This window comes from Eptatretus burgeri, chromosome 9 (genome assembly GCF_056783735.1).
Source record: "Eptatretus burgeri isolate ZD-2024b chromosome 9, Ebu_testis_v1, whole genome shotgun sequence".
Lineage (NCBI taxonomy): Eukaryota > Metazoa > Chordata > Myxini > Myxiniformes > Myxinidae > Eptatretus > Eptatretus burgeri.
The window spans coordinates 95497212-95524094 of NC_140969.1; the positions used below are offsets into that span (position 1 = coordinate 95497212).

General features: G+C 41.8%; 1 protein-coding gene across 3 annotated transcripts in view; it reads right to left on the reverse strand.

Annotated features, from left to right (window-relative positions):
* Positions 1-758: 758 nt before the first annotated feature.
* The window catches only part of LOC147020679 (actin nucleation-promoting factor WASL-like), a 33875-nt gene continuing 7750 nt past the window's right edge, over positions 759-26883 (reverse strand). For 2 of the 3 annotated variants that reach the window (XM_085896219.1, XM_085896218.1), the window contains 9 exons: positions 24778-24861; positions 24590-24680; positions 15406-15571; positions 11432-11474; positions 10204-10360; positions 9398-9526; positions 8942-9159; positions 5850-5949; positions 759-1877 (listed from right to left, as the gene is read on the reverse strand). In XM_085896219.1, the coding sequence (XP_085752345.1) occupies positions 1819-1877; positions 5850-5949; positions 8942-9159; positions 9398-9526; positions 10204-10360; positions 11432-11474; positions 15406-15571; positions 24590-24680; positions 24778-24861 (1047 nt within the window). In that variant the 3' untranslated portion in view covers positions 759-1818. Of the gene's footprint in view, positions 1878-5849; positions 5998-8941; positions 9160-9397; positions 9527-10203; positions 10361-11431; positions 11475-15405; positions 15572-24589; positions 24681-24777; positions 24862-26883 lie in introns of all 3 variants that reach the window. The other variant, XR_015061924.1, reaches the window with a different exon arrangement.

A 26883-nucleotide genomic window follows, 5' to 3' on the forward strand; every position in this document is an offset into this window, starting at 1 on the left:
CTTTTGAACGACATGTTGTCGAAACTTTATCAGTCGATGTATTGCCTACCCGTCCATCAGCAAAGCAATGAGCATGCTTTACTGGCTAACTCTAAATGCCGACACGTCCGGAGATAAACACCGCTTGCAGATAAACACTGCCCGGACACGTCCAGTGACAAACACCGTACGGACACATCTGGAGGAAAACACCGTCCGGTCACGTCCAGAAATAAGCACCGGCTGGACACGTCCGGAGAAAACCACCATCCGGACATGTCCAGAGACAACCACCCTCTGGACACGTCCGGAGATAACCACCGTCCAGTATGAAATAATGTTTGAATACAACTCTCTGAATGTTTATAAGCATGACAGCTGAAATTCGATAACCTCTAGAATTTCTTAACCTGAACTGAATTTCAAAATTTAAACAGTGGAATTGACCTTAGCAGCAGTTCCGATTGATAAATAAAAAAATAAAAAAGTGTTCATTTGTCCAATTCTCACATTGTTCGACACTTCAGATGTCTCCGGACGGTGTTTAATATGACTGCACTGGCTTAGCAAGCGATAAGCAACCGGTTATAACAAACATTACTCGGAGATGCCAGGAATGTCAAACAATGTCCGAATTGGAGAGGACAAAATAACATTTTTCTTTAGTAGTCGGAAATGCTGTGGTCATTTCTGCAGTTTAAATTTTGAAATTTGGCTCACGTTAAGAGATTCTAGAGTTTATCGCATGTACGGAAATGAAATAAAGCCATGAACACCGGTGTCTCCAAGCATTTATAAGCATTGCGATGCATACAGCGATTTGTAGGTATGCTAATTAATTATCAGGCATTAGATGACATGAGTGAGGAAAGTGAAAAAAAAGTTCATGATCGGTTTATCGTTAAGAAACCATTGCGGCCTGTTCCAAGTCAAGGCATTGATGAGCAGGCCAAACAAAATGGCGAATTAAGACTTCAGTAAGCTGACAGAGGGCTCACTCAGTAGCTGACCAAGAAGGATACCTTGATAAAGGATAATTACATAAGGCCGTTAATTGTCTTCAAAAGGGGGTGTTTAAGTTAACTGAAACACCCAATTTTCATTCATGCACTTCCTTGGAGTTCTCTTAGTATGCATGCAAAGTTTCGGGCCATTATGTTTTATAGTGTTGGAGTTATGGAGGAGACACACACCCACACTGACACACACCCACACTGACACACTGACTGACATTTATTAGGACAGATAATTTGGATTTTGTTTTGGTTTTTGTTTCATTCCTGCAAATCGTGTTTTCTCTTATATTTCATTTTATGTTCAGCACATTGAAATATTTTATCAAATGTTATATTATACGAGCTATACAAAATTTAAAATAGTTGTCGTAGTAGTAGTAATAGTAGTAGATATTGACAACATTTCCCAATTTTTTTTTGTCCAGGTAGAATATGCTCCTATCACACATACTTGTGAAATTGATGTTTTGATGATCCCTAAAAACAGACCAGAAAAGTAGGGTTTTACGATAATCCTCATCTTGTGAGTTTTCATTGTTAATTTTCAAAAATCCTTAAATCCACAAGATTTAAATCCACAAGATTTCTTCATCTGCTTCATCTGCACTACATTCTAGCTTCATCTGCACTACATTAACAATACAGTGCTGTCATAATAATATTTCCCACTATGTTTTCTTTAAAGTTACAGAAGAAAACGTTCACAGTGGAGCACACAGACCACAGAGCAAGAGTAGAATGAATGAATAATCCAACAAAAACACTTTCCCATCATCTTCTATCATAAGAAAGAAAAAGCAAAAGTGTTTCACACATCCATTAATCAGGCATCCCAGCTTTCATCATCGTAATCATCTTCATCATCATCTTCATCATCTTCATCTGCACAAGACACCATCAATAAACGATTAATATAATATGCTTTAGGAGAAGTGTTAAAATCGCTGTCTATATATTACATACACACAGTGGCAGATCATTGAATACCCACACCAACACACCATGCAAGTCCTTTATGTCCCCTGAAATAGGGACTGACAGGATGGCCGAGACTCGAGGTACACACAATCGCTTCTAAGCTGTCAAGCCTTGGTTTGAATCCCGACCCAGCTATAAACTATCATCCCGGTGTTTCACAGGCAGGGCGATTCATCAATGTGTGTACACCTTTCCTCGGATGAACGTTAAATTGCCGTCCCTTCTGCCAGCATTAATTGGTGGACATTAAAGATCCCACGGTGTCCTTGTCAAGCGGAGGTCAATTATCGCTGACACTCTGAACAAGTTACCAATACCTGTCACCTGTAGTCAAACGTCAATCGTGGCCAGAAGGTTCATGAAATATTTGACCCAAAAACGTTCCCCAGCTGACCCTACAAGAAGTGGGAATAATTGGGGCTCCCAAAGTAGTAGTTATAGTTGTAGTATTGTCATCATGATAGCAGTTGTAGTAGTTGTAGTAGTAGTAGTAGTAGTAGTAGTAGTAGTAGTAGTAGTAGTAGTAGTAGTAGTAGTAGTAGTTTTCATCTGTATAATATATTAGCATGGTATGCTTACACATTGTAAGCAATAACGAACCGTGCTTCCCCATTGTCTCGGGTCGCTCACCTGCATTTGATTTTTCATTTATTTATTTTCATTTATTAATTATGAAATCTAAAGATTTCGTAAGTATATTGATGACTTCCGTCCCCTGTTTGTGTGTTTGTTTGTGTGTGTGTGTGTGTGTGTGTGTGTGTGTGTGTGTGTGTGTGTGTGTGTGTGTGTGTGTGTGTGTGAGTGTGTGTGTTTGTAGGGACGATAACTCGAGAACGGAAGAAGCTACCAATGTCAAATTACACCACGTGATTCAGGAGGATGATGGCTAGTGCTGATTAGATTTTGGTCGAAATCGGTCAAAGGTCAAGGTCACAGTGAGGTAAAACATTCGATTTTTGATGGTTTTGTACAGAATCATCGTAGAAACTTCTGGTTTGCATCGCTACCTTCTCAAGAGACAGCTTTTATTAGACAAGGTCAGAGGTCAAATTGACGATTTCGGAAGTACCAGTCTATGACTGCTAGTTTTTTTCATTTATTTCTATTTCCATTTACGGATGCTTTCTGATGGTGCTGTGATTTTTCCTAGTATATGGGCTTCGATGTCCATTGGCACACAAAATTACCGTGCTCCCCCATTGTCTCGGATCGGTCACCTGCATCTTTTTTCATTTCTTTTGTTTCATGTATTTATTTTCATTTATTACTTACGAAATCTGATGACTTCCGTCCTCTGTTTGTGTGTTTGTTACTTACGAAATCTTTAGATTTCATAAGTATATTGATGACTTCCGTCCTCTGTTTGTGTGTTTGTTACTTATGAAATCTTTAGATTTCATAAGTATTTTGATGACTTCTGTCCTCTGTTTGTGTGTTTGTTTGTTTGTGTGTGTGTGTGTTTGTGTGTTTGTTTGTAGGCACGATAACTAGAGAACGGAAGAAGCTACCAATGTCAAATTACACCACGTGATTCAGGAGGGCGATGGCTAGTGCTGATTAGATTTTCGTCAAAATCGGTCAAAGGTCAAGGTCACAGTGAGGTCAAACATAATTCCATAAATTCATGTGGAGAAATGGAGTATTTTTGCTTCGGTTGACGTTACGAGTTCGTTTTAACTTCGATTTTAATGTTGTCTTCGGTTTCTGTGATTGATTAGGACGCTTAACACTCGGTTGTCGAAATTCTGGTAAAAATCGGATGTTTTGGAGACGTTTTAAGATTTATAAAAAATATTTCATTCGCCGCGTCACAGGTCGTCACGTGGTGCAGCGCGCTCGAGCAGACGCGGCGTTGAGTCACGTAAAGGTTTTGCGTGTGTGCGCTGACGGTGTTTTCGATAAAGATGGTGTTTAAAAGTCATTTTTTTTATCCCAATAAAGGTTATCGTCGCATGACTGACTCGCTAAGCCGTCGGATTATGTAAAGATTGTTGGTGGATGGCCGAATATTACGGTTTTGTGACTTTAATAAAATAATATTAAATAATTGCGTGGAGAAATGGAGATTTTTGCTTCAGTCTATGTTATGAGTTCGTTTTAACTTGGATTGCAATTCTGTTTTCACTTTTGGTAACGGTTAAGTATGCTTAACACTCGGTTGTTGAAATTCTGGTAAAAATCAGATGTTTTATGAGATTTATGTTGGGTGTCATGTCTGAGGCTTAACTGAAGATTATGCTAATGAGGGGAGTGTAACACATGGCATTACGCGCTCATTTTAAAGTCAATTTCAATCCTGTCTTCAATTTTGCTAACGGTTAAGTATGCTTAACACTCGGTTGTCGAAATTCTGGTAAAAATCGGATGTTTTGTGAGAGGTTTGGTACAGAATCATCGTAGAAACTTCTGGTTTGCGTCGCTACCTTCTCTAGAGACAGCTTTTATTCGACAAGGTCAGAGGTCAAGTTGACGATTTCGTAAGTACCAGTCTATGACTGCTTGTTTGTTTGTTTGTTTGTAGGCACGATAACTCGAGAATGGAAGAAGCTACCAATGTCAAATTACACCATGTGATTCAGAAGGGTGATGGCTAGCGCTAGTTAGATTTTCGTCAAAATCGGTCAAAGGTCAAGGTCACAGTGAGGTCAAACATAATTCCGTAAATTCATGTGGAGAAATGGAGTAGTTTTGCTTCGCTCGACGTTACGAGTTCGTTTTAACTTCGATTTTAATTTTGTCTTCGGTTTTTGCGATCGCTTAGGACGCTTAAAACTCGGTTGTCGAAATTCTGGTAAAAATCGGATGTTTTGGAGACGTTTTAAGATTGTATAAAAATATTTCATTCGCCGCGTCACGGCCCGTCACGTAGAGCAGCGCGCTCGAGTAGAGGCGTCGTTGAGTCCCGTAAAGGTTTTCTGTGTGCGCGCTGACGGTGTTTTCGATAAAGATGGTGTTTAAAAGTCATTTTTTATCCCAATAAAGGTTATCGTCGCATGCCTGACTCGCTAAGCCGTCGGATTATGTAAAGATTGTTGGTGGGTGGCGGAATATTACGGTTTTGTGACTTTAATAAAATAATATTAAATAATTGCGTGGAAAAATGGAGATTTTTGCTTCGGTCGACGTTACGATTTTTGATGGTTTGGTACAGAATCATCGTAGAAACTTCTGGTTTGCGTCGCTACCTTCTCTAGAGACAGCTTTTATTAGACAAGGTCAGAGGTCAAGTTGACGATTTCATAAGTACCAGTCTATGACTGCTTGTTTTTTCATTTCTGTATATTTTAATTTATGGATGCTTTGCAGCGGTTCTGTGATTTTTCCCAGTGTATCGGCTTTGATGACCGTCAGCACATAAAATTACCGTGCTTCCCCATTGTCTTGGGTCGTTCACCTGCATTTTTTTCATGTATTTATATTTTCATTTATGGAGGCTTTCTGATGGTTCTGTGATTTTTATTGGTGTATCAGTTTGGATGTCCATTGGCACACAAAATCACTGTGCTTCCCCATTGTCTCGCAATGCTCACCAGCATTTTTTCTTTTTTTTCATTTATTTATATTTCCATTGACAGATGTTTTCCAATGGTCCATTGGTTTTTCCCTGGAGTATTGGCTTCGATGTCCATCAGCATACAAAATTTCAGTTTTCTGCATCACCCAGAAGGCACCGATCTTTAATATCAGTCAGTCAGTGAGTCAGTGATTTGAATGAGCTTTATATATTAGATAACTATTATTTGAGTGGTTCATTTGCAGTGCAATTGATTTGAATCTGATAATTATTATTTACAGTGTTCAGTAAGTTGAAGCCTCCAGGTAAAAGTAGCATGTTTAATGTTTAATCTGATTTGAGTGTTGTACATTCCTACTTACCACTGTCATACATGCTTTTGTGGATCTTCTGGACAGCATTGCGGAGTGCATCTTGCAAGGAAGGTTGGTCAGATGCACCTTCCTTTTCCTTTTCACCGTCCTAGGGAGATCATGTACTGTTAACAAACATGATTTTCGTCCTTCAGTCCTGCCAAAGGATGGAATGGAATATGGACAATGACATGCACAAATGAAGTGGAAGATTAGTGAATTGAATGTAATGTCGGAAATATCCACCTCGGTTTACCATCAACACTGACTTTAAGCCTTAACAACTCACTCTTAGAACTTAGAGATGTCTGAATAACTTGTTCAGAGAAAAGTTATTAGCCCATTTTGATTTTGTATACATATATATATATATATATATATATATGAGTCATAAAGTTTCTTATCAAATCGTGATGACATTATTAGCCATGCAGGGATGCTGCAGATTGGAAAAATACAATAATTGTTTCCTGTTGGCACAGAAATGTTGAAAGGGTAGAACACAAAGAAAATAGTTCGGTTTGAATCTCTCATGTACTTTTCATCAGTGCCAACTTGTTAGTACTTTTATTCCATGAACTTTGTTCCATTGACTTGTCCAACCAATGGCAGGAGTGTATTTGTGTTTTTTTAAATCTGATTTCCAACCAATCATTTTGCCCTACACTACTATTGGGCTCTTGGACCTCCCCATCAGGGCATCAGGCATTGAGGAAGGTTGGAACTGAGTTTGATGATGCTTTCCTGTCTGGCAGCTCACATTTTACATCATCGTGGAAATAACTCATCGTCTTGAGTTTCACCAGAGTTAAACTGCATTTGCAGCCCTATTTTCAGTGACGCATTTCCTCTCTTGACTCATGGAGCTCCGCACCACATTCCGCTTCAAGACCCTATCTTCAGTGGGTTTTCACTCCTTTTCAACCACAGAACTATTATCATCACACCCCTTTTGGTGAACTACTTATTTCCATTGGAATTGGCCATATATAACACCCGAATCGCCGAGTGGATCATTTTATTTTGTGGACACGACGCCGAATTGGTCCAATGGTGATACGCCATTTCTTGCTTCTTATTGAACTGGTGACTGTATTCACCCGCACCCAAGCTTCACAGCTTATGGGACACTGCTCAGACTGGACGAACCCAGGTAGGTCAGATCAGGTATGGGAGCATGCGCCACAGCAGCGCGTCTCCTGCATCCACTTTAAGTCGGTACTCCAGCGGCCTCTGTATGACGATTCCCCTTAGCAGATTCCTGGCCCATCCCCTTCTTCATGAGATGCCATCAACATGCTGCAACCATGAGCTCAAGGTCAAAGACCTTGACATTCCCAAACAATGCACCACAGCTTCATCTCTCCAACATTCTCCCCAGAATCCAGTCCATACAAGTGCTGAAAAGTGTGGGGGCCAGAACACACCCCTGATGAACTCCAGTAACAACTGGAAATAAGTCAAAGATGGAACTACCACATCTCACAGCACTCTCAGTCCCAGAGTAGAGTTTAGACATCGGATTTATCAGTTTTGGTGGCACCCCACGAAGACCAAGAATCCTCCAGAGGGCATCCCGATTCACTGAATCAAACGCTTTGCAGAGATCAACATAGGCTGCAAGCAGCCCCTGCCGAAACTCTCGTCTGTGTTCAGTGAGGACCTGAAGAGGAAGGATACGGTCAATTGTTGACCTCTTTGGTGTAAAACCTGACTGCTCTGGCCGCTGGTGCTCAACAGATGGTGGCGAACCCTGTCAATAATTATCTGAGCAAAGACCATGCCCAGTACTGAGAGCAGCGTCACCCTTCGGTAGTTGTTGTAGTCCTGACGATCACCCTTCCCTTTCCAGAGAGGGACAATAAGGCCCCTCTTCCAGTCATTTGGGATGATGCCTGTGCTCCAGGCAGATCACAGAACTGCATGCAATGACACAAGTACAGCGTTTCCACCAGCGTTGAAAACTTCAGCATGGATACCACAGATCCAGAGCTTCACCCCATTTCACCTGGTTCACCATAGCTTGTGTTTCTCCAAATGAAGGTGGAACACAGTTGATTGGAGGGTCAGCAATAGAGATAGTAACACCCCGACATCCAACTCAACAGCTGGTGGGTCAGCCTTGTACATACAGCCGCTCAAAATAACCGGCCCAGCAGGCCTTCACTTCGGACTCCTCTGTCAAGAGCCTACCACCCTCCGCTCTAACTGCAGTGCACCTAGGGACGGGCTTGGAGGAACGCAATGCATGATTTCCGCTGTAAGCAGGATGAGAATCACCTCACCACAGGTGATGCTCTATCCCCTCACAGATTCCTCACACATAGGCCTCCTTGTCCACCCTCAGCACTAGTACAGTTTTACTGACAGTCATCAACCTTTAGCGGTGAGTAGAAGTCGATAACTCTATTTTCTCTAAATTTATGTGGGATTTCACTTCACAGAAACTACTTCAGCTGCTTGTACTACTTCTTTAACGCCAATTATTCCACTAACAGGAAAACACCAAAAATACTACTATTCGACTGATGTCTTTACCTATACTACTGCCAATTATTCCAACTTTCTGATGTGGTCAACCAAGGAACGTTTATGGCGCAAGTCTTTCAAGAAGCGGCTTGCCAGACCTGACATTTGACTGAAGATGGAAGGATTTGGAATTAGGACAGGTTGCCAATGAAAATTCACCTACTCTTCATGAAAGACACCATGGTTAACCCTGATCAGTACTTGCAGACGGATCTTCCACCATATCGTCTTCTAAGAAATGACACACAAATCTGTGCCTTGCCCTGTATGCAGAACACCAGGATGGTAATTTATATCTGGCTCCAGACTCAAACCCAGGCTTGACATCTTAAAAACAAGGACGCTGCCTACCTGTATGCTATCCTACCATTCACTTGGGACTAACCGTGCGAAAACAACCACAAGGTTATAATACTGACAACAGTAGCATAGAACCCAGTAAATAAAAAGTGAATTACATTGAAGAACCTCAATATATCAATATTATGGAAAAACAGAACAATGACAAACATAACATAATGGAATGTTGTTACAACACGGAGACTCCCGGATGAAGGTGATGTCTTTTGCACCTTGTTTATTGGCCTCAGTGGGATACCCATGTGAATTTCATTAAGAAGTTTGCCCCGACTCTGCGGTTTAGGTGTTGAAGACTCAGGTTGTGGTTGTTTGGTCGGTGCTGGAGAAGGCGGTGAAACAGGTACAGAAAGAAGGGGTGGTGGACTTGGAGGGCAAGCCTGATGCGAAGCTTTTACCAATGAATCCTGAGGATCTGGTTCTGATGGCAGTCCTAAAAACGTTAAAACTTCAAGGTTTACTCAACATTCAAGGACAGTGAATTGATTGGGAAAATAATGCACTTGAAATATGAGGGACCAACTCAGGTCCATGAACATTGGTCAACAATTGATATTTGCAATGTCCATGTCGGACACGTTAACACCCGAGGAAGGTGGACAATGTTGATGAGAATGAAAGAAAAACAAGGCAGTTGGACAAGACTATGAAACAAGTCAATGAATTATGACCTGGTGTTGTTAAAGATGGTGGAGGAGGTGGTGGAACCTTTGGAGGTTGTTTGGGCTGTGGTCTTTTCCATGTTCCAGCTGAATTCATTGCCAAACCTTGGGGTGATGACTTTGTCATTTTGCTGCGACCTGGGGAGTCGAAACAGTAAAACACTTCCTTGTAAGATGGCGATGAAAACGTGCACGATGGATTATTGCTCGTCAAGGTTTTCCACAAAGATGAATGATGGACAAACAAACCCACTCTATCATAAAACAGATGGGGGTAAGGGTCATCCATTACAATTTTCCCAGAATCCCCAAAACATATACTGTATTCAACTTGAATGACGACTACTTGATTAAACGGCCAAAATTATTCCCATCTTTTTATGGGGTTGTCCAGGGAACGCTTGTGACCCAAATATTTCACAAAATGGTGAGATGGGCTTGACATTCTAATGAAGTGCAGGAATGTGTAACTTGGTCATGGTGCCAGTGATAGCTCGCCTAGTCTTCGCTAAAGACACCATGGGATCGTTGACATCCACCAACTTATGCTGGCAAATGGGATGTCTAGTTTAACATCCATCTGAGTGCTTTGCCCTACCTGTGAAACAACAGGGTGACAGTTGGGATTCGAATTCAGGTTGGGATTCGAACCCAGGCTAGACAGATCAGAGAGGGAGTGTGTGTACCTCTAGAGTCAAGGTCATCCTGTCAGCAGCCACATATCCCCTAAATTGACTGAGAAAACAAAGACATTGAGATGAGAACTTTAGCAGGAAGTTGGGAAGATGTTAAGACTCATGGGTTGGTTGATTTACCATTTTCTGTCTTCATTTGTTCCTTTACAGCCTCAATTCCACCAAAATCACAAATTATTTTCGAAATCCTTCGACTGATTCGTCTGTCCTGAAGGTGAAATCTTTCAATGCCGATGTTGGCAAACAAGGACTCCAGCTGTGGATCGAGTTTGGTGATCTGTGCAAAGAGGGTAAATTGTCAAATCATTTCCATGCATGAAAAATCATGTTTGTTTCAGTTTAACGAACACACTCTTTAACAACACATTCGTACTAAGGAGAGTTTAAAAAGTTTACACTTTGGGTACAGAGAAGACAAAAATAATTGTGTGTAAAAAATAAATTGATTAAACATCCATTGTTAACTAGGATGGTTTCGCTGGAAAAATGTAGTGCTGTTCACTTCCGAATGGTGTACATGTTGAATGTGGTTGTTTGGCCCAGAACATTTTGAACACCCCTTGTGCAAACTATGTATACCATCGGCATCCACGTAGTTTCTGTTTTTGTTGATTACAGTCATACAGACGACCCATCAGACTGTTTTTTTTTTTGTTTGTATACAATGTTGAGAGTCGTGGAGGAGCTAGAACATAGAATGGATCAGGAAATAACAGAACATAAGGAATAGTAAGAGAGTGGGGAAACACCAACAGCAGAGTTGAGGGACAAAATTGAGGGGGTTTTAGACCAATAAGAAATGTGGGGAAGAGTGAAGACTAGGTAAGGACACATGGGGTGGACAAGATGGATATACAAGCAAACACTCAAAAAGAAAAACTGGAAACTTGTAAAAAGATTGGCTTGAGGAGGGCTAATGGGGGTAGAAAAGATGATGGTTTTGGATTAGGGATGATCTGAGATCGTGGTGAACAGCTGTCTTTAAGACCTGGAGGGAAGAATGAGATTGAAGAGAATGTGGAAGGTGGTTTCCAGATGTTTTAGCGATGGCTTCTTCCCAAGGGACAATCCATTTATTATGTCGGAAATTTTTATCACGGCTCCGAACAGTTCATACATGGCCCTTCCTTCTTTCCTGCCGACCATCTTTCCCTTTCTCTTCCTTCACTCCGAGCACATCCCCCTACCCTCCCTTTCCTCCCAACCTACTTTCTTTTTCTCTACTGTAATTTTATTAATTTAGCTCTCACCTCCCGAAACATGGAAAAATAGGTCTGGACCCTAATAAGGTGTGATGACTGCTGGAAATTTCAATTTCTAACTCATTAAACAAACACGGCACACTTACATCAAATTTGTTTTGTTGGGTCCATCTGATGTGTGTCAAATGTCTGAAAGAACATTCAAATGAATTTTGTTAGAAACGGCCATAAAAAGTAGGCCTACAGTGCTGCAAACTTCCAAGTACAGAGCTGATTAACTGGAGTACAGTATTGTTGCATGTCATGGATTCTATAACAATTGTTTTTAGACAACATGCAAACTTCTCAATATTCCCACTTCCTTTGACTGTATATCTTGAAACATGACAAAGGAAGGTTTCAATCTTGACATTGAATATGTTTGTGACATTATCGTTTATGCATCGATACTACTCCTCAAGAAAATGCTGTAACCAAATCAGATTGTCTAATGCAATATTGTGAATGTTAAAAACAATGGGTCAGATAATTCAGTTGGAGGCCATCTAGATATTACATATGCACAAATGGAATTGCCTTTCTTCTGCTTTTTCGATATTTCCACAATCCTCCAACCCCTTACCCCTTCCAATGATACAACAATTACTTAAGCGGTAAGGCTTCTGGACAGGTAGCATAGAGATTAGGGGGTTCCAATGTTCCAATACAACTGAAGGTAGCAGGATTCAGGATTTAGTTTCTAAGCTTTTATAAATTACAACGTTAGTCTAAGAAGATTTGCAATGTTATTTTCAATTAAAAAAAAATAAAAACTAAGCGTCTTCCACCATGCAGCTTGGTTTTTATTTTAAGGATAATCAAGGGGGTAATCTTCCTGCTCCTCTCGGTCTGGTCTCCATGTGATGTCAGTCTACATAATGGAACCTGACTCTCTATGTCCTCAGGGCAGCTATGAGAAGCATAGAAATGCTATCTGTTATAAGAAATATTAGTACCCCATCCTTCTGCTAGCAGACTGAAGCTGAATCTCTCTTTCTGCTGATCTGAAATGATTAAACTCTGGTTTGATAAATCGAACGTCTACTTCAATCCGAGAAAATTGCATTGTGACACCTTATCACTCCAGAATGATCATCTTACAAACCCACCTATCTGTTTCCTTGGTCATCCACTGGAAGAGGTTCAGTCTTTTGAACTTCTTGGTCTCATCATCAGCCATGACCTCTACTGGGCCAACCACATAGCAAAGCTGCCCTCCCAAGCCAGCCGCAGGTTAGGCATCATCCGTCAATCCCCAAGTCTTTCCTTGGAATATCACAACTAATCACAGACCTTTGTCCAGTGTTCAATGCAGTACTGCTCTCGCCCTATGGGCTGGTGCCCCAGTATCATATCTCCCTCTCTCTCTCCCTCTGGATTCTGTGAATTTTAAAGCTTTCAAAACTAGAATGACACTGGGTAGAGTACAGTCTCACCTCGCATGCTCATTCTGAACAAAAATACCACCGTTAAGCCGCTGTCACACATTGACGTTTTAGCCAGCGTATGGCAACGTATCAAAATGTATGTAAAACGCTGGCGTATACTGAACTATTGATGTTTTTTTTCCAGTTTTAGGCGCATTCATAACGAGTTGGACGTATGCATAACGTATTAGTAACGTACACAGAACGTTTCGATAACATATAGATAACTTATACCAACGAATGCTTTGCGTGTTGGCGGCGTTCACAACCTATGCCCAACGATAGTCTAACTTATGCATAGCGCGCAGCAGCGTATCGCCGACGATCACGTGGCATAGCCTATTAAAAGGCTGCGGCTCGACGATTAAAATCATAACCATGAAGGTGTTTCAAATTTATGATTTAAATCGTTGAGCGGCAGCCTTTTGATTATATTATATTATAACCGCACTAGAAATCGAAATGTCAACATTACCGTAATGCCGAAGAAAAAAAACAAACAAACAAACAAAAAAAAACCATGGGGTCTGGAACACTGAGGGGTTCCTCCTATGAAGCCCATTTTTATATACCAATTCCCCGAAACGCTGCCAATACACCATTATATGGTAGCTGTAAGTTAGAAACACGTTCAGTAAGTTCTGTGGTCGTCCGGAAGACGTCAAATACGTCTACATACGTAAATGTGCGTTGGAGATACGTTACACATAGGTTCAAAGTACATTACTCATAGGTTCAAAGCACGTTACTCATAGGTTAGAAATAAATTTCGGGTACTCAAAACATTACCTCGACGTGTTTCGACTTATGAGTAACTTACAAGTAACGTGTGCCGACGTGTGTCAACGATCGTGTAACGTGCCTACAACACGTTACTCATAGGTTAGAAATAAGTTTCGGGTACGCTAAACATTACCTCGACGTGTTTCAACTGATGAGTAACTTACAAGTAACGTGTGTCGACGTGTGTCAACGATCGCGTTACGTGCCTACAACTTATGGCCAGCATATGCGGAACGTGTGAGTCATACACTGGCATAAGTCGAAAAATTTTGAGCATGTTAAAATTTGTCGACGAGCTCGGCGTACTACGACGTATGCCAGCCTACTACGACGTATGCCAGCGTGCTCTTAACGTATACAAAACTTACCCATAACGTATTCGATGTGTGCCAGCGTTTTACACAAATTTTTCATACGTAGGCATACGCTGGCTAAATCGTCAAGGTGTGACAGCGGCTTTAACTAAACATACTACTATTATGGCCGACTGCCATTATGGATCCAAAACCCATGTCATCCATACATCCTATTATGTCACATACATTGCCATTATCTGAGGCTTTTTTATTGATTGGATTATTAGGGTATTTAATGACCATTTTTGTGCACAGTAATGCTAAATTTCATCAATGAAGATGAATATGAAAAAAATTCAAATAACATTCCCCATGGCTTGTTGATCATATGTATGAAGTTTTCCATCGATTTGTTCAGCAGTTTTGGAAAAGTGGTGAGTGAGTGAGTCAGTCAGTGAGTCTGTAAACACTTTAGTCATTATCGCTTGAACCAAACAAATGATTTTGATGAAACTTGGCCACAAACTTCATATCTGAAGCCTAACGAAGGTGTATTGACCACATAAAAATCTGCGCTCATTAAGGGGCTCTATAGCCCCCCTTCCCCAAAAATAGGTGTTCGCTCTTTTCTCCAAAACTCCACACACGATTTCGATGAAACTTGATCACAACTTTCATCACCCGTGATGCACCAAAGATTGTTCACATCGCAGATAAAATAATCAGCCTCTATGGGAGTCTGTGGGGGGGGGGGGGGTTGGGTTGAGTGACTGTTTCTCTTGATCCAGGTGAGCTTCAGAATCCACAGTCCTATTTTTACCGTATATTCTCGGTCATTGCTTCCTCTTGCTCTCTCAGTTCTCTGATCCTTCCAATGACCTCCACGATGCACGCATTCTTTCAGTAACTTCTCCTGGTTAAACTTCCAAAATTCAGGCTGACTGCTTACCTTAACTGTTTTATTCCTCGCTTTGCCCATCTCTGGATCCACCTTCCAGAGGCTGTGTTCTCCACCCTCCAGGGCTTCAACAAAGTAGTGTCCTGCCACCTCTTGTCGTCCCACATCCTAACCCATGATCTTTATTACCCCTATTAATGCTTCACAACTCAACTCTCCTACTTGCTGGTTTCAGTGTTTCCTCTATTTCTCTCTCTTTTTCCTAACCTGTTAAATTATCCCCCTGCCAGTTTGGCCCAATATTCACTGTGCCACCCCAATGTTAATTTAGCCTTGCTCTTTCATGAGCCTTGCTCTTCTGGAATAAGAGAAAGTAAAAGCAGCATCATCCAAAATCCTCTTACCTGAGTAATACAAACTCCATAACTTATCTTTCCTCTTATTCCTCTCCCTTGCTTTTTCTCTTATCCACTTCCCCTTCCTCTCAATATAACAACAAAAACTCCCTAATGCTTATGTAATATGTAGATGCCCCTTTTCTATTTGACACAGGTATTTTTCTGTTGACTATTGTACAATTATCGAATGTGTGCTGTTTTTGATACTTTTGACAATCGATTCAGTGGTTTATACTGTATATCTTCATTCGAGTCTGTATGGGCATTGAAGAAACTCACTGAAAATTATGGGGACGTCCAATCAGACTTTTGGTGATATTCTTTTTTGGTATTTTGATCCCGTTTTCATGGTTAAACCTGGAAGGGTATTTTGCATGACTCGGGGAGATTTTTGGTCCCTCAATGTGTCTTGGAAAGGTTTCACACCTGGTGATGTTGGTTCTTCCTGCAACAGAACAATCAGTCATGTGCTATGATGTGGTAGAAAGATGCCACATTAAAACAGAGCATTTATTCGGTTAGTTTAGCTGCAGGTCCGAGCATCAATCAAGTTAAGCATCAAGTATTCAAGTCAAATCATCAAGTACATAAGTGAATTGCATCAAGTATATAACTGCATCGTATCAAGGATATAAGTATATCACATAAAGTATATAAGTGCATCGTATCAACTATATAAGTGTAGTGTATAGTATCAAGTATACAAGTGCATCATATAAAGTATATAAGTGTATAGTTTCAAGTATATAAGTGTATCATATCAAGTATACAAGTGTATCATCTCAAGTATACAAGTGTATCGAATCAAGTACATAAGTGTATCTTATAAAGTAGATAAATGCATAGCTTCAAGTATATAAGTGCATCATATCAAATATATGTGTGTCGTATCAAGTATGTAAGTGTATTGCATCAAGTGTATAAGTGTATAGCTTCAAGTATATAAGTGCATCGTATCAAGTATACAAGTGTATCATATCAAGTATATAAGTGTATCGAATCAAGTACATAAGTATATCTTATAAAGTAGATAAATGTATAGTTTCAAGTATATAAGTGTATCATATCAAATATATTAGTGTGTCATGTCAAAGATATAAGTGTATCGCATCAGTATATAAGTGTATCGTATCAAGTATATAAGTGCATCGTATCAAGTATATAAGTATGTAGTTTCAAGTATATAAGTGTATCGTATCAAGTACATAAGAGTATCTTGTCAAGTATATAAGTGTATCGTATCAAGTATAGAAATGTATCGTATCAAGTTTATAAGTGTATAGTTTCAAGTACATAAATGTATCATATTAAGTATAGAAGTGTATCGTATCAAGTATACAAGTGTATCGTATCAAGTATATACGTATATAGTGTCAAGTATATAAGTGCATCGTATCAAGTATATAAATGCATCGTATCAAGTAAATAAGTGTATCTTATCAAGTATATAAGTGTATCGTGTCACGTATACAAGTGTATAGTTCCAAGTATATAAGTGTATCGTATCAAGTATATAAATGGATAGTTTCAAGTATATGAGTGTATCGTATCAAGTATGTAAGTGTATCATTTCAAGTCTATATAATGTATCGTATCAAGTATATAAGTGTGTTGTATCTAGTGTATAAGTGTATCGTTTCAAGTATATAAGTGTATCTTATCAAGTATATAAGTGTATCGTGTCACGTATACAAGTGTATAGTTCCAAGTATATAAGTGTATCGTATCAAGTATATAAATGGATAGTTTCAAGTATGTAAGTGTATCATTTCAAGTCTATATAATGTATCGTATCAAGTATATAAGTGTGTTGTATCTAGTGTATAAGTGTATCGTTTCAAGTATATAAGTGTATCATAGCAAGTATATAAGTGTATGTTATCAAGGATATAAGTGCATCGTACCAAGTAAATAAGTATATCTTATCAAGTATATAAGTGTATCGTGTCAACTATATAAGTGTATCGTATCAAGTATATAAGTGTGTCATATCAAGTATATAAGTGTATTGTATCAAGTGTATAAGTGTATCTTATCAAGTATATAAGTGTATCATAGCAAGTATATAAGTGTATCTTATCAAGGATATAAGTGTATAGTTTCAAGTATAAAAGTGTGTCATATCAAGTGGATAAGTGTGTCGTATCAAGTATGCAAGTGTATTACATCAAGTGTATAAGTGTATAGCTTCAAGTCTATAAGTGTATCGTATCAAGTGTATAAGTGTATCGTTTATATTGTGTATAGTAAAAATATAAGTGTATCGTGTATGTCAGGTCAGGTTCGATCTGTGACCTGCTACAGGTACCATGTAAACCTGTACTAACCTGTTCCATGGTCGGGTTGTCGGCGACTAAACCGTCTCCCCCACCAGGTTTTCTGGTGAGGAGGGTGTTTGGATATGGACACCCAGCAGGATTAAAAACAAAACCTGTCAAAGGGCGGAGGAGCTCCTTGTGAGCCAACGGCCATTCATATCTAGTGCCCAACTGTGTCTACAGACATCCTCCTGCAGTTGGGTTACTTTTTATGAGGAGGTTGGTGGCAGGATTTGCACTCCGGCCACCGTAAAACCCTTCATTCTGAAAAACGCAAAAACGCAAAAAAATCTGAAAACCCACTCTGTGGGAGTACCTCCTGTGCAGCTTCCCTTCGCAGGGCAGCTCACCGGATGACGGGATTGGGGCAAAGCCTTCGGGACCCCCAATCTTTGATGATAGGAGAGAAACCACGGGGTAACATCCCTGGATCAGATTGCGGGAGAGTGTGTCAGAGTGGTGCTGAGGTGTCGTCCACCAGACGGCGGTCTCCTTGGGTCAACCTGAGGCGGTCCCTTCGGGTGGGTGCCTGGAATGTCCTATCCCCAAGAGAGGATGATCACCTGCCTCTGTTATCATATGAGCTCAAGCGTTTGGACATCGGGATTGCAGCTCTCTCTGAGGTTCGGAGACCGGATTGCGGCGAGATAATGGGCGGTGGTTACACCTACTATTGGTCTGGCCGCTCTGATGGTTACCATACCCAAGGAGTTGCTGTAGCTGTGTCCAATAAGCTGACCCCAATGATAATTGAGGTAACACCGGTCAACGAGCGTATTATGAGATTAAGGATTCGTCACTCCTTCGGTGTCATTTCCCTGGTCTCTGTTTATGCTCCGACTGAGGCGAGTGATCTCACCATGAAGGACGCATTCTATGCCACGCTCGAGTCTGTGGTTGATCAGTGCCCCAGACGAGATACACTTCTAGTCTTGGGGGATTCTAATGCATCGACTGGAACTGATAGGGATGGTTATGAGGTGTGTGTTGGTCCCCATGGGTCAGGAACTATGAACCAGAATAGCACTAAGTTCCTTGACTTTGCAAGAAGTCATGAACTTAGGGTGGCTGGTTCATGGTTTCAGCGCCCACAAGCTCATCGCTGGACTTGGTATTCCAACGCTGGTGGTGTGGCAAAGGAGATTGACCATGTCCTCATTGACGGTCGTTGGAGGATGATTCAGAACTGCAGGGTCTACCGGAGTGCTCAGTTCCTCAATTCTGACCACAGGCTTGTTGTAGCAACTCGAAAGCTGCACCTTAAATCCTGGAGAATGGTACCATCCCAGCCTAGGCTGGATGTTGGCAAGCTCAGGGATGAGAGAGTAGCTGAGGAGTTTGCGAACAGGCTGAGTGGACACGTGGGAGGTCTGGGTGCTTTGGGGGGTCCTGAAGAGTTGTGGAGTGCCTTCAAGACCACCGTCCTTGATGTTGCCGGTGGATGTCTTGGAGCTCACCGCAGGGCAAAGAAGAATTTTGTCTCTCAAGGAACACTGGATACCATTGACCAGAGTCGCAGGGCCAGGCTGAATGGCAGAGCTGAACTGTTCAGGGAGCTGAGGTGTAAAACTGTACGTGCACTAAGGGTGGACAAGGAGGCCTATGTGCCGGGAATCTGTGAGGGGGTGGAGCATCACCTGTGGACAGGTGATTCTCATCCCGCTTACAGGGGAATTCGCGCATTGCGTTCATCCAAGTCCCTCCCTCGGAGCACTGCAGGTCGAGCAGAGAGTGGTAGGTTCTTGACAGAGGAGTTTGAAGTGAAGGCCCGCTGGGCCGGTTACTTTGAGCGGTTGTACCAGGCGGATCCCCCAGCTGTCGAGTTGGACGTCAAGGGTGTTACAATCCCTGTTGCTGACCCTCGAATCAACTGTGGTCCACCTTCGCTTGTGGAAACACGGGCTGCGGTGAACCGGTTGAAACGGGGCAAAGCTCCAGGGATCTGTGGCATCCATGCTGAACTTCTCAAGGATGGTGGAAGTGCTGCACTCGTGTCGTTGCATGCAGTTTTGTGCTCTGCCTGGAACACAGGCATCATCCCAAATGACTGGAAGAGGGGCCTTGTTGTCCCTCTCTGGAAAGGGAAGGGTGATCGCCAAGACTGCAACAACTACCGAGGGGTGACGCTGCTCTCAGTGCCGGGCAAGGTCTTTGCTCGGATAATTCTCGATAGGGTTCGCCACCATCTGCTTGAGCACCAGCGTCCAGAGCAGTCAGGCTTTACACCAAAGAGGTCAACGATTGACCGTATCCTTGCCCTTCATGTCCTCACCGAACGCAGACGAGAGTTTCGGCAGGGGCTGCTTGCAGCCTATGTTGATCTCTGTAAAGCGTTCGATTCAGTGAATCGGGATGTCCTCTGGAGGATTCTTGGTCTTCGTGGAGTGCCACCGAAACTGATCGATCTGATGTCTGAACTCTACTCTGGTACTGAGAGTGCTGTGAAGTGTGTTGGTACCATCTCTGACTTATTTCCAGTTGTTACTGGAGTTCGTCAGGGGTGTGTACTGGCCCCCACACTTTTCAGCACTTGTATGGACTGGATTTTAGGGAGGATGTCGGAGAGATCAAACTGCAGTGCATCGTTTGGGAATGTCAAGATCTCGGACTTTGATTTTGCAGATGATGCAGTCATCTTTACGGAGACTTTAGACATCCTTTTGGGGGCCCTCGAGGTGCTGAATGAGGAGTCGGAGCCGCTGGGATTACGGGTTTCTTGGGTCAAAACTAAGATCCAAGCTTTCGGTGACATCTTTGATGCTGCTGTCCTGTCTGTGTCTGTTTGTGGTGAGGATGTTGAGGTCATGGAGAGATTCACTTACCTTGGCAGTGATATTCATGTCTCTGCTGGCTGCGAGTCAGAGGTCAATAGACGTCTGGGTCGGGCCTGGGGAGTCATGAATTCACTGGATCATGGGGTGTGGCGCTGCCGGTACCTGTGCGGGAGGACGAAATCCAAGTCTTCAGGTCCTTGGTACTTCCAGTCTTGCTCTATGGATGCGAGACTTGGACTCTGACCAAGGATCTGAGACGGAGACTTAATTCCTTTGGTACCAGGTCTCTTCGGAGAATCCTTGGCTATCGCTGGTCGGATTTTGTGTCCAACGAGCGGTTGCTGAGAGAGACTCGGATGAGATTTGTTACCTGCATAGTCCGTGAGCGTCAGTTGCGGCTGTATGGACATGTAGCTCGTTTTCCTGATGCTGATCCTGCTCACCAGATTCTCTCAGCGAGGGAGTCTCATGAGTGGAGGAGGCCAGTGGGCCGACCATGTGCCTCGTGGTTGCCTCAGGTTGACCATCATCTCAAGGAGATGGGGGATGGCCAGACGGAGGCCCCTGGAGTACCGGCGGAAAGTGGACGCAGCGACGCGCTGTTCTGGCACATGCTCCCATACCTGACCTGACCTGTATAGTTTCAAGTATATAAGCGTGTCATATCAAGTATATAAGTGTATGATATCAAGTATATAAGTGTATCTTATCAAGTATATAAGTGTATCGTATCAAGTATATAAGTGTGTCGTATCAAGTATATAAGTGTATCGTATCAAGTATATAAGTGTATCTTATCAAGTATGTAAGTGTGTCGTATCATGTATACGAGTGTGTCGTATCAAGTATATACTATATACATATATACTTATTTGAGAAAGAAACACTTCAAAAAATGTAAAAACATAGAGGGATGAAATCTCAAAAAAACAACCAAACAAGGTAGGAATGACACGACATTACAATGGCACAATACGACACCACAATACTCTTATGGATTACCACTACATCTTTTGACATTTTACTTTTGTTGTGGGATTGTGATATATGAAGAAGAAGAACGAAGAATGACACCACATTATGATTCCACAATATGACACCACAATACTCTTATGGTTTGGCATCACGATATATTTTGATGTTGAAGGATGCCCAGACCTCGCCTTGTCAGTTGACCAGGTAAACATGATTAAACGTGAGTGTTTTCTCTTTTGCAGTCTCAGCTTACTATCTGCCTTGATATCCATTCTTTTACTATATCTCAATTGTGTAATTTGCCTTGCTGAAATAGAGGGCATTAGATTTTTGCCTGTCTGTTTGTCTGTTGGGTCGCTGAAATAGGTGACCCTTATTGTCAGTAATTCTGTCTGTTTGTTTGGATGTTTGTTTGGATGTTTGTTCGCATCAGCATAATTGGTAGTAAGTGGGGGTGGATTTTGACCAAACTGGGGTGATAGGTACATATTATGACCTAGTGCTTTGTAAATTGTGATGGTTGCTCTGGACGCTTTGGTTCCTGAGCAACAACCGAAAAACCTTCAAAATTGGTACCGTTCACGCGAAATCAATTCCGAAAGCAATTATCCCACATAGGGTTATGAAATTTGGCACAAATGATCTACAGGTGATGCTCTATCAAATATATTCCGGTTTTTGTGATATATGGAATACTTTACCCGCAGCGCCCCCTACAATTCGGGTATGCGCGAAAATTGGCGAAAATTGAAGGCCCCCTAGCGACCAGGTGAGTGCATCGATACGAATGAAACTGCAGGTTCATGGTATTCAATGAGTACTACAACTTTGCCTCAGGACATAATGACCGATTTTGCTTAGGTCAGGGGTCAAAGGTCAATTAGTGCAAAAATCGATAATATGCGAGAGCTGGAGGAGCCTTCGCGCCAAATGCTACTCCTCCTAGGGTTATGGTCGGATGGTCATGAAAATTCACACTAATCGTCTGGAATACATTGTGCACAAACGATCAAGCCGGATTTTCGATTTAGATCTTTGTTCACCCACAGCACCCCTCGAACTTTGGGGATTTCCGATTTCAAACCGCATTTTCGGTACTTTACATTCAAATGGATACCGAGTAGTTATCAGTCGATGGAACTGGATCAGATTTGATATGCGTAATCTTAAGGTGATTCCCTATCCACTATATGACATCCATTTTGCTCTATATCTTATAGTTTCCATGCTCGACGACCCATCGCCGCCTACCGGCTTCTCCGTTTGTTTGTCTGTTTGTCACACGATTTTTGGCCACAGTTTTCAAGCAATCGTGAATTTCTTTTTTGTGTGTAGGTGACTGGCGAAGGACGGCAACACTAAATTTTGGTGAAGATCCGAATCCAGATCCGAATCTGAGAATTTTTCAAGTGATTCTTCACCATTGAGAGAAAGGGCCAAAAACGATATATAGCACAATATCTCAAAAGGTTTGGGATTGTTTCACACTAAACTTGGTGCACGAGTTGGGAGAATCACTAGCAAGAATTGATTCAATTTTGGTGAAGATCCGAATCCAGATCTGGATACAAGAATTATGTAATTTTTAACTGATTCTTCACCATTGAGAGATGGGGCGAAAAACGACATTGCATGACATCTCAAAAAGTTGTGGACGGATTTGGACGAAACTTGGTGGACAGGTTGGGTGTGTCACAAGGATGAATTGATTCGATCTTTGTGAAGATCCGAATCCCGATCTGGATAGGAGAATTATTTAACTTTTAAAGTGATTCTTCACCATTGAGAGATTGGACCAAAAACGAAATAGTACTGTATAGTGTGATATTTCAAAAATGTATTGGGCCTGATATGTTCTTGTGGATCAGGCATTACATGGTGGAGGTATGCGCTCTACCAAGTGCCGTTCTAGTTAATTATGTAACACATCAGTACACAAACACCACACAAAACTACGCAAACATCAAACAACACACCACACAAAACAAGTCCTGGTGAGGGTCTGCAATCTGTGATTGCTCTTTTTCTTGTTACATTTGTTTTGTTTAAATCCCATTTTAGATTTTTTGGACAAAACGACTACTGCTGCATACCTTTAGTAGAAATTGTTTTTAGCTTTCTGATTACAAATCCCATATGTCTGTGCTGATACAAAAATCACTATTTTTAAGGGATGAGTTAAAAAAAAAAACTGTGAAGCTGTAACAACAAAATGCAATAAGTTGACTACACCAGCAGTGACATGTGGAGGCCCACACTGTTCAATTAATTATTGGGACACTCACAATAAACATTTCCATAACTAAGAACCAAACATGAGCAGGTCATCACTCCATTACAAAGTGAAGAAATCCTCACTATTTTTGGGAATCGAACACACCCCGATGAACAATAAGGTTTTAATCACCCAACAACCGAGCTACTCACAACAGCAAGGTAAAATGTAAAACAATTTAATAACAATCCGAACCACGATTCTCAGTAACTGTGTGTTCATGTTGGAAAAAGGAACATGACCTTTTCTTAAAGTTTAGTGATAAGGAGATAAGGATAGTGATCGTGATAGTGATAAAGATAGTGAGATAAGGCTTCAGAAAGTTATAAGTATATATGCAAGGTATCATAGATGGTATATGATCAAGATGAGCAAACATTTTCATTAACCCTTTGAACCCTGAGCTCTTGGACTTTCGGCTCCCACACCCTGGGCTCCCTGGAGAAAAATCCGGCCATTCGGGAATATGGAGGTTTGGATCGTGGCTGGTAAAACGGCGGCAAGGGTATATGGAGGTTTGAATAGCGGCCGGTACAATGGTCACTCAGGTCTATGGAGGTTTGAATAGCGACTGGTACTCTGGCTGCTTGAGTATATGGAGGTTTGAATCATGGCTGGTAAACTGGCCACTCAGATATATGGTGGTTTCAATCGTGGCTGGTAAACCAGCTGCTCGGTTATATGGAGGTTTGAATAGCAGCTGTTAAACTGGCTGCTCGGGTATATGGAGGTTTGAATAACGGCTGTTAAACTGGCTGCTTGGGTATATGGAGGTTTGAATAGCGGCTGTTAAACTGGCTGCTTGGGTATATGGAGGTTTGAATAGCGGCTGTTAAACTGGCTGCTCGGGTATATCGAGGTTTGAATAACGGCTGTTAAACTGGCCGCTCGGGTATATGGAGGTTTGAATAGTGGCCGGTAAAATGGCCACTCGGATATATGGAGGTTTGAATAGCGGCTAGTAAACCGGCTGCTCTGGTATATGGAGATTTGAATAGTGGCTGGTAAAACGGCCACTCGGGTTCAAAGGGTTGAGATTTGTTTTCAAGCGATCATTCAGTTCTTGGAAATGTTTACACTCTCCATTCAATATTCACCTGGCGTTTTAAGTCAACACTTACTTTGATTTATGAGATGAAGCTTTTGTTGTACCTTTTGAGCAAAAAAACTGCATTCATATTCTTGTGCAAAATTTAGTCCATACAAGCAGGTCTGTAACAAAGGACACATGACCGGCTTATCTCTTGGCCATTGAACCTTTGGGTTCAACAGTTAGAAAATGCTTGTTCATTATCCTTGAGATACTTACATCACCCTCAATGGTATGGAAATACGGCAGAGGTGTACCGTACATCATTTGAAAGTAGAATTCCTGTTCCCAAAGGCATTTTCTCTGACAACACACAAGAAAGATCGGAACATTATTGCAATCACAGTTTTGTTGAAGACAAGGATTGCATCTTTTGTCTGAAATAGAGCATAGATGGCAAGTGACCCTCATTTCACAGGTTTGTCCTGTTTTGTTTCTGGAAACCCGCAGACCCGTTTTAGGACTGTATCGTCAAAACCCGTATTGAATGAAAAGTGTTATCAATTTTAAAAACGCAATGTTTCCCTTCCATTGCAATCGCAAGGTTTGACAAACAGAATGATAGACCTGTAGCCAATGTGCAAGGTATCACGCTAGTCAGTCAATTGGCTGTGTGACTACATGAGCTTTCCCTCACCAAAGGCCACGTCACCACCTTCCAGGATTCCACGTACAGTATCACCTCACCCTTTGATCACATCTGATGAATAAATAGATAAAACTCCACTTTTGATTCCTACCAACCCGTTTTTCATCACCTCTAACTTGCCCCGCATGCTAAAGAGTTCATGGAGAACCTTAGCTGCAAAGTCTTAAAGAAGGACATGGACGGGGTCTTTTAACCTCTTGCTTTATGTTTCTGAGCACGATCTATGTTTGTTTTGTTCGTGAACCTTTCATAACAGGCCTGATGGTAACCATACATCGCTATGTGCTGCCATATTTATCAGAATGCAGAATCTCCAATAGTTATTCTGTCCTCAGGGCATGATGGCGTGAATGCTGATTCTCATAGTTTTTCTCATAGTTATTCTGCCCTCTGCCCCATGAATATTCTTCAGGTCAGGTCAGGTCAGGTATGGGAGCATGTGCCAGAACAGCGCGTTGCTGCGTCCACTTTCCGCCGGTACTCCAGGGGCCTCCGTCTGGCCATCCCCCAGGCAGATGCCAGGCCCATCCCCATCTCCTTGAGATGATGGTCAACCTGCTGCAACCATGAGGCATGTGGTCGGCCCACTGGCCTCCTCCACTCATGAGACTCCCTCGCTGAGAGAATCTGGTGAGGAGGATCAGCGTCAGGAAAACGAGCCACATGTCCATACAGCCGCAACTGACGCTCACGGACTATGCAGGTAACAAATCTCATCCGAGTCTCTCTCAGCAACCGCTCGTTGGACACAAAATCCCACCAGCGATAGCCAAGGATTCTCCGAAGAGACCTGGTACCAAAGGAATTAAGTCTCCGTCTCAGATCCTTGGTCAGAGTCCAAGTCTCGCACCCATAGAGCAAGACTGGAAGTACCAAGGACCTGAAGACTCGGACTTTCGTCCTCCCGCACAGGTACCGGCAGCGCCACACCCCATGATCCAGTGAATCCATGACTCCCCAGGCCCGACCCAGATTCTTCTTCCAAGAAGAATACATATATACTTCCAAGTATACAAGAATACATATATACTTGGAAGAATATTCTTCCAAGTGCTGCTAAACAGAATCTTTAACCAACACAGAATTGGAGTCTTCACCTCACCCTGAACCCCTGTGACTATTCAATTTTTTTACCCCCTAAAAGTTTCTCAAGCACCCAGCCACCCCTCATGTTTTACTACATCCCCTAGCACAACCATCAGCTTTCAACTCATTCTGTTCAGCAGTTTAGGAGTGCATGGAAAACAAATGTAACAGACAAGGTTGGAGAAAAAAAAAATTCACAAGTTTACTGCCATTGCTGCAACATACTGTATCTTACACCACCTTATTCAATATGCCACATTAGTTATTTGTCCCTGTTGTTTGTGTCCTTTCAACGTCCTTAAAAACAGTAAGTTTTCTGTTTGGAACAATTCTCAATTCTGTTTGACTGCCAGACAGACAGAGTAAAAAATATTATCTCACTCCTCGATGTGCATGTGCGATCGGGACGAATTCAGAACCAAAGTACTATAAAACTGCACGGTCGTTTTCCCATTTGTGTTCAAAATAAAATGTTCAATTGAAATTAAGTTGTTCCTCAATCATAAAACCGACGTTTGTAGACAGACAGACAGAAGTGAACCAATTGCTTAACCCCACTTTTCACATCACGTGTGCAGGGTAAGTATTTT